Source organism: Olea europaea, unplaced genomic scaffold (genome assembly GCF_002742605.1).
Source record: "Olea europaea var. sylvestris unplaced genomic scaffold, O_europaea_v1 scaffold705, whole genome shotgun sequence".
NCBI lineage: Eukaryota > Viridiplantae > Streptophyta > Magnoliopsida > Lamiales > Oleaceae > Olea > Olea europaea.
In genome coordinates, this window is record NW_019265446.1 from 31,004 (window position 1) to 40,137 (window position 9,134).

The 9,134-nt window shown below is 33.6% G+C and overlaps 1 protein-coding gene across 4 annotated transcripts in view; it reads right to left on the bottom strand.

Annotated features, from left to right (window-relative positions):
* Positions 1-4,208: 4,208 nt before the first annotated feature.
* The window catches only part of LOC111390686, a 7,890-nt gene continuing 2,964 nt past the window's right edge, over positions 4,209-9,134 (bottom strand). The window contains exons 3-7 of one of the 4 annotated variants that reach the window (XM_023015753.1): positions 7,492-7,585; positions 6,724-6,923; positions 4,958-5,069; positions 4,767-4,815; positions 4,209-4,623 (exon numbers count right to left, since the gene is read on the bottom strand). In XM_023015753.1, the coding sequence (XP_022871521.1) occupies position 4,815; positions 4,958-5,069; positions 6,724-6,923; positions 7,492-7,585 (407 nt within the window). In that variant the 3' untranslated portion in view covers positions 4,209-4,623; positions 4,767-4,814. The other 3 variants (XM_023015752.1, XM_023015755.1, XM_023015754.1) reach the window with 3 other exon arrangements.

The following is a 9,134-nucleotide window of genomic DNA, read 5'->3' on the forward strand; positions in this document are numbered from 1 at the left end:
ACTCGAACCGTAGACCTTCTCGGTAAAACAGATCTTTCTTTATTTGTGACAAAAACTTTCTTTGGGATCAAGTCCCTTACTATGAAATTTTTTCTACAAAGTTTAAAATTGAAATATCTTCCATCTTTTTCCAATATATGACAAGCTTTATCTGGGAATCATCTCGTTCTTCCTTTAGAAGGTCTAAGCTCGTGTTAATTGCTTCTTCATTTTATTCTTCATCGTAACATATTCTTATTGCCATGTTCAATTATGATAAGGGCTTCTATCCCATAAGCTAAGGAGAAAAGATTTTCTCCCATAGCAGTTTTGGTGGTGGTGCAATATCCCGATAAAATTTGTGGCAGTTCGTCAGCCTATAATCCTCTTACAGTGTATAACTTTCTTTTTAGGATACTAAATATTTTTTTCTTTATTGCATCTACTTCTTCGTTAGCTTGAAGGTAATATGGATTAAAAAATATCTACAAATTCCTCATTCGTCACATATAGCTCTCAACTTTTTTCCTTGAAATTGTATGTACCATTTCTGATTCTATAGAGTATCGACAGATAATATTCTTTCATATGAACTTACAAGTATTAGCTTCAATGATGCTTGCTAGGAAATCTGCCTATATCCATTTAGTAAAATAGTCTATTGCCACGATCATAAATCTCATAGTAGATCTTCCTCTGGGCAATGGTCCAATGATGTCAATATCCATTTGCAAAGAGCCAAGGGTTGCTGCTCGTTATCAGTTCTTATATGTGTTGTCGAGGTATTGATGCAAATTTTTTACAATTTCACATTTTCTAGCAAAACTCATAAGCATCATTTCTCATATTAGGCCAATGATAACCTTGCTCAAAGGCTTTTCGTGCTAGGGAATGTCCACTGGTTTTATTCCATATGTACACTTATTTATTTCCTTCATCATATATATCACTTCATCCTCATTTACACATCTAATCAAAGAGTGTTCCATCTTTTCAATATGATACAATTTCCTTCATCCACAAGGTTTTTCCAAATATCCACAAACTCTCTTCCCTTTGGTTAATTGATGATTTTGGTAACAATTCTACGGGTACGGTTTTAAATAAGTTTACATCCTTAGTGCTCGCTAGTTTTGATAGCACATTCTTATACCCGTTTCCTCTCTAGGGATTTTTTTAGAGTTCAAATTTGTTGAAGTATAATGACAAGTTCATGAACTCCATCGATAAGCGACGATCATTTTATTTTGGGCTGCAAAAGAAGTTCATCTGATTTACCACTAACTATGAACTTTTTACTTCTATACTTCAAGCATGTATTTCCTTTGCCGATTATAAGCCAACTAATAAGGCTTCATATTTAGCTACATTATTGGTTGCCTTAAATGCAAACCTTAATGCATCGTTCAAATTGTGCCCTTCCTGGCTTGTCAAAATTATTCCTTTTCCGGCATCAATGTCTCGTGATGTCCATCCACAAATAACTTCCACATTCCCTGCTCAGGCCCTACCTCGAGAGTGGGAACATTTGAAAGTTACATATAGAATCTATTAACGCTTGTGCTTTGATTGCGGATCACTCCTTATTTTGAATTGTCCCAATTTTACTGCTCAATTCATCCGTCTTCTTGATATTTCAAGTTTCTGTAATACTTGCTTAAGTGAAAAATTAGTTAATACTTTGACAATATAGCTCTGAAGTTTGGTCACAATTTTTGCGATGCTACAACTAAGATGTGGGCTAGTTTTTCCGTATTCGAGTATCTTGCATCCATCCCTAGTAGAGCTTTGCTTACATAGTATATTGACCTATGATGCTCGGACTCTCCAAAAATGAGGAAGTATTCATGTCGACACGATATGACACGAATACCGACACAGGATACGGGTCGGATTCTTGGCTTTGAACTCGGACACGGCTGGAAAATAGAGAAGACAATGGAAGGTGGAGTATTGCTTCTGGCTTGCGGTTGTTTCGAGTCCGAATATAGTAATATGAAGAAATTTATGGACGAACGTAACATGGTAGCATCATTTACAAATTGCAGAGAGGGAAGATAAGAGTTGGAGAAGATGAGATGGGTTTGGGAAAGATGAAAGGTTTTGAGTATGTGTTAGATGAGATTTTGTGCAACCCAATGAATAGGTTAAGGATATAAGTAAATTAGATGGTTTAAAAGTCAACAATTCATGCAGCCATAAATTAGGGGTTGTCTCTAGTCTCTACCAGGTTGTATTATTTATTGTAATTGAAGTGATTTATTGTTTTATTTAAGATAAGATTAGTTTAATATTTAATTTTAAATTTGTTTAATTCAATAGTTTAAGTTACAATTATCCATTTTGAATAAATTCATAAAAATTGTAAGACGTATCCCCGTATTCATATTCAAAATTCGGATCCTTTTTAACTGTATCCCCATATCTTAATCTTTAAAATGAGAAGAATCCGACTCCTAGATATGTACCCGTATCCGACACCCATACCCGAGTCCAAGCAACATAGATACTGACAACTGTTACTGCCCTTCTTATTTTGTCAAGATGGAACTCACTGCTACTTTGAAAACTACTAAATATAGAAGTAATTTCCACTCAATGGCATGGCTAATAGGAGCGCCTTTCCTAAGTGTTCTTTCAAAGCCTGAAATACATGTTCACATTCATCACTCCATTGGAACTTTTTCCCTTCTTTTAACACTTAAAAGAACGAGAGCATTTGTATGTTACTCGTGATACAAATCTGCTTAAGGCAACGACCCATCTCGTTAATCATTGTACTTCTTTCAATTTTGTTAAGGTCGACATTTTGATAAGAATTTCGATTTTATCAAGGCTCACCTCAATACGTCGTTGCTTTATCATGAACCCTAGGAATTTCTGGATTTGATTCCGAAAGTACATTTTAAGGAATTGAGTTTCATTCTAAATTTTTGCGGTACGTTAAAGGCTTATTCCAAGTGTTTAAAGTGTCTTTTAGCTTGGAGGCTTTTGACAAGCATGTCTTTAATGTATACTTTCATTGTTTTACCTAGCTAATCCACAAACATTTTGTTTACTAATCTTTAATAGGTGGCCCCACCGTTTTTAGTCCAAATGTATTGCCCTATAACGATATAACCTTCGAATTGTTACAAATGCAGTTTGTTCCTTATCTGGTCCATACATGGGGATCTGGTTATATCCTTAACATGTATCTATGAAGTTTAATAGCTCATGTTCTTCAGTTGCATCCAATAACTGATCAATTAAGGGGCTAGGAAACTATCCTTAGGAAATGCCTTATTTAAGTCCGTAAAATCTTGGCAAGTTCACCATTTTCTGTTTCTTTTTAGCACTAATGCTAAATTACATAATCAAATCGGGTATTAAGCTTCCTATTTGAAATCGTTTACTAACAACCTGTCATTCCAATTTTCAATGCTTCATGCTTTTTAGCACTCACTGGTATTAAGCTTTTGCATTCTAGATTTTACCTCGAATCAATTTTTAGAGGATGACAAGCCACTTTAAGATCTATTCCCACCATATCAGCATATTTCTGTGCGAATACATCCAAGTTTGCTTTTAAAAAATATCTTTTAATAGGCTTTTCATAGGTTCATTCAATGTCTTGCCAATTTTCAGAGCATTGTATACTCTGGATTGACTAAAAAACTTTCCAATTCTTCAACTACGGTAGCACTATACATACAGACTACAGTCAGTTATACGAAAATCAATTGAGTCATCAATTTCGAGTTTTCTCCCATAATTACTCATCTCAACTATAGCAATTACATTCTGTTTGGGGGTACATAAGGCTCTTACTCTTAGGTCATTTTGATGGTTTCTCTTACTAGGCAGGATTATTTATAGATTTCTTTTAGGGTTATGGGGGCAATTTGGGTCTTTTTAGTGAGTGACAAGTGATGGTTATTTACGGATGGATTTATAACTGATTCCGTTAGATGTTAACGTTTTATTCACCAACTTACACGTTCTTCATTCATTAATCGTACTTACCTGCATGTGCTTTAATAATGATTTCTACAAGGGACATATTTTGCACTTTTTATCCGCGAGCTCTTATGGTTATTTTTTATCCTCGCCTATTCTTAGATTCGCATTAAAGGGTCATGAGTCATCCCCTTGTATTTTCTCGTTCGACACCTCACAAGGCATAATTTTCTTTTATCAATCCTGCATAATAACTTATTTTGAAATTAAACAACACAATGATCATATTTTTATTTATGTTTATTTTTTTCATGGGAGAGAGTTCCATGAATTAATTTCACAATGTGGAAGTTGAAACTAGAGGCTCCAACTTCAATGTTTCAGTTGTGCAATGCATTATGGTTCATGTCAATTAGAGACATGCTTCCAAACCCTAATTAGTCACCTAAGAATAGCTATGAAGTTTTCCTCAATCCGGATTGGGAAGAAAAAATTTACAAGCAAATTGCTGAGAGTTGTCCAGACATACCTATGGATTTGAAAACTAAATCAAGCGAAATGATAATTCGATGCAGTTTTCCTCCTGCCAGGGCAATTTTTCAGTACTGGCCAGCACTTTAGCAACGTACATTACCGGTTGTCTGCTTTACTTGTTCCATACTCTTGTGGAGCAAAAGCTGCTCTAACATTATTGATTGCCTCCATCTGAATATAATTAAATGCCACGAGAACATGTACATCAACATATATATGATTATTAATTCTTAATTCATTATTCAAAGGATTATTAAGTACAATGAAAAAGGGGATTGTGAATTTTCATCAACAGAGTAGCGATCAAGAAATACCTTTTATCAGTTGCATATTTACATTTGATGTAAATTTCACTATTCAAATCTGCATTGAAATAATTCATAACTATCGTGTTATGTCTAGTAGCCAACACAATCAATGCATAATTAATAAATGTCAAACTTCGCTTCAAACTTGTGAAACTACAGATTTTTGTGGTAGTCAAATTGCGAGCATGATGAATTACCAATCCTCATTACTGATGGAAATAGTTGAAAGCAATGTTGACTTCAGCTCCCCGATATCCTTGAGTAATTTCTCATTCTCAATGCTCCCACTTTCAATCTCAACATGCAAAGCTGCAGAACACAGCAACACAAATTACTGCAATGTCTCAATATCTCCACTATATCCAAACAAGAAAAATATAAGAGATACAATATCCCAGGATCACTATAAGCATAAGGTGGAAAATCCGCTCTGTTTTAGTTCATTCTCTTTCCCTGTTTTTGTGATTCCACTTTCATCTCTAGGATTGAGCGTTCTCAATCTTTCTATGCCTCTTCAGATGATATTCCTGTTGATGTTGAATAGGACATTTACACATTTAGCTACAAGAAGAGATGAATTTCTTGCTTGCTTATTCCTGGACAATCCTCGCAAATATAGAAAACTCTTCAATACTTGCACTATCTTCAATAGTTTCTTCTTTATTGACAATAGAAGCATGTTTCCGAAAGCATTTATAAACTGTTTAAATTATAAATATATAAAAATAAGGGGTAGATAAGTGAGTAGCAATTGTATGTCCCTCAAAATGTGTGGATTAAAGTGGCTTGAATATTTATAGATATAAGCTAAATATAGGTAAAGCTTTTTTCTATTTTCTAAATTAAAAAAATTTTAGATATTATTATCCCTAAGGTTTTAGGTCAATCTAAAAGAAAAATGTAAGCACATAAAAGAATAACTTAGCAGTTAAGTATTAATAGTTTTTCCATAGTGTTCTTCATCATTTTGCTAATGAAAAATCTTACCTTCAGAAAAGCTCGACAATATAGCAACAAATTGGCATTAACTTTCAAAGATCAATTGTGGTTTTATATCTTGTGAACTTCAATCATTTGAGTTCTTGATATGGATTGGCCATGGCCTTTCCTGTAATATCCACTAATTTATTTCTTTTCAGGGTAGAATAATATGCTCAATAACAAAAGAACAGACATTTTAATGCTGTGATGGAAATCACAAGATAGCAGTCTGAAATAAAAAAGTTCACTACTCGAGAGCAAAATGTGCATAAAAGAGACCCATCACCACTGCAAATTATTAAAAACACAAGATCGCAATCTCAAAAAATCTGAGATCGTAGGGAAAATTAAAATTGCAGTCCGCGCAACCTATTGGGAACAGAGCAGGTAGGTCCTCATCCCGTTATTTTAGTGGTTGCAGTCCTTAACCTTTTATGTTACTGAACTTTCCAGTGATACCTCCAATTAAAAAAACTGCAAAAATTGTTCACAAGCAGCATAATATTTATTACTGAAGGATTTATTCGACCTAATATACAATGTAATCCTTCGAAAGTGCTATGAGTGTGCTAAAGCTAAACAATTTGTCTCTTTCATATTAAAATTCAATTAAATTAATCACTCCAATTAGATTAGTAGCATGAAAATAACTTATCTGAAACGGATCAATCATGGATCTCATATGCGCTAAAATGATATTTCAGCAAGAAATGTCAATACATCAGCAAATTAATATTTGAAAAAATGAGGAATCTATAATTTGCTAAGACATGTATTAACTCTGACGTGAAATCAAGCATAAAAGTGAATTGTTAGAAGGGTAAATTTAATAAGTTTCACTGCAAAATGACTCTAGGAAATGTACCAAACAGGGGAAATAGTACTCAAATTCTCAGCATAAGAATATCAAAGTAGGTCATTTCCAAGCATTTATTTTTCATTTCCATCTTTAATTATGTGATCATGAAGAAACACAAATTACCAGAAATCGAGTTATGGATATCTTCAACAATCTCCTCCACAAATGCCGACACTGAACTTGCAAAAATGTTATTTTTCTTATCTAAAATGTGAACTTCATGTTCTAGAAACTCTCTCTCTGACAGCAAAGGCTTCAGTTCATCATTTTCCCTGCTATTAATGGACTTCTGAAAATCTAGGCATGATGTAATGAATCCTTCTCTGTGCAAAAACAGTAAGATAGATTTTCATGAGCTAGCCAAAACAAGTCCCAAGGCTAGTATGTTGATCATGCTCATTACAGGTATTTTGCCAAAATAGAAGGAAAATTCACTGCAGATATTCGTTTTCAAAGCAAAATTTTACTGTCTACAGAAACTGTATGGAAAAGAATGTAGCCCACCTACATTTTTTTAAGCATGCAAAATGTTGTTGCACAACAGAGATCCTAACTTGACCATGCAGTACAACTTCAAAGGAGAACATAAAACTGGACAAAAGGATGTAGATAAGAATGCAAATCCTGAAATGAAGTGTCAAAATAAAAAATAAATAAACTAATAAACAATGATGTTTCATCTGAAAGACTTGGAACTAGCCTAGTTTAAGTAACAATCATTATGAAAATGTTAATTAATCAGCAGCACATTTTCAGATCATACAAGAAATCAAGTTCCTGATTTATTTATAAAATAAAGCCAAACTTCTTTAACTTTTCAAAGCATGAGATACAAAAATTTGATTTATTTATATTTTTATTGGAATAAAATTACTGGAACTAATGGCATACCGTTTGTTATTCAATCTTTTCGATGTTTCATCTCGCTTCTTTTTTAAACAATGTACGCCATCCTCCATGACTTTCAGAGAGTTTCTTGAATCAGCTATGAGCAAAAACATAAGGATTGGAAAAGTATAGTGCAGTAATAACTAATGCACGAGAACATGAAACAAAGGTGCAAAAATATGTAAAAGGGAAGGTAGAGTGTGTTCTGTTCGTATATACCTGGTGAACTGGTATACAAATTATATTTTTTAAATTCACGTCATAAGTCCTAATGATACTTGAGTAGAGCAATTGTGACTCTCAGGCCTCCAGGCTCATTGCCCTCCCAGGCCACATTAAAAAATTTAGGTAAAACTGAAATATGTCAATGTGGCGCTATCAATAGGCGGCAGGCCTGATGCCATTTCTTCAAAGAAATCATTATATTCTTCTTTGTTTTAAATTTTAAAATCTTCTTCTAAAAGTTCCCAACCATCGTTTCATTGCCCAATTTCATACCAAACTCTACATCTCAATTTCACTCTATAAATTACATTCAATATTTTTTGTTATGTTCTTTTTGGCAAATATTTCGTAAGTTTATTGTGTTTAATTCTCACTCTATCAAATTTAGGATCATTCAACTTATATCTTTTTCAATAAGTAGATCAGTGAATTTGTAAGCCAATTGACTCTTTGATACAGAGCATAATGAGGAATTTGATAGATGACAATCTACTCCTTAAGTCTACATTAATTAAGATGTAGTATCTCATATGCATGAAGGATTGGAAAGACTTCACATTTAGAATGCAAGATTTGGATGTCAAGTCCATAACAAACAACTTCAACAATCTAGAAGTAATAGATTATGAGTGATAGATAATCATGCAAAATGTAAATTTTAAAATTCTTGACATTGACATAAATTGTTGATAGATAGGCCAAGTATGAATCTATATAATATATACTTCAACTATAGTGATGCTTCTTGTTGCAAAGTGCATCTCTGAACTATACCGTAAGAAATTCCATAATCAATGAAAAGGCACAACTATTGATCATTTGGACCTAGGTCTTCCTATTGTGTTGCCTAAGCCAGGGCCCCTTAAAGGTGGGTCATAATGGTCTGACCTGATTGGCCATCTATACTAGTGCAATAAATATTTAAAGTTGTGTGCTAATTGGCCATTTAACTAGGAGATAGTAATATTACAACTGTTTGAATCTCCAGAACCCCCCCCCCCCCCCCCCCCTTTCTGTTTTAAAAATGAAGTTATTAAACCCTAAAGATAAAGATTTTAGCCAACCAATACTTTTGACTCCTGAGGGTATTTTAATTGTCAACATTTTTGTTGTCATGTTTAGCTGCAGAATAACATATAATGATCTAGAAACACAACATGTTTATGAATATATTGAAAGGAAAGAGGGCAATCAATAACTTCTGGAAATGTGCTTTTTGGTTATATACTATACATGGCATCCATTAATAAGATTTTCTACAAGTAGGTGCCATGAGAGTTGATAAATCTAACCCAGCTTATAAATACTTTCCCATAAACCATGTGTAGAAAACTTTATATTGCACACTCACTATTGTAATGTGATCCGAATCTAGTAGATATTGAAGTTCTAGTTGAAGTGGTCATGGAAAGATCAAAATT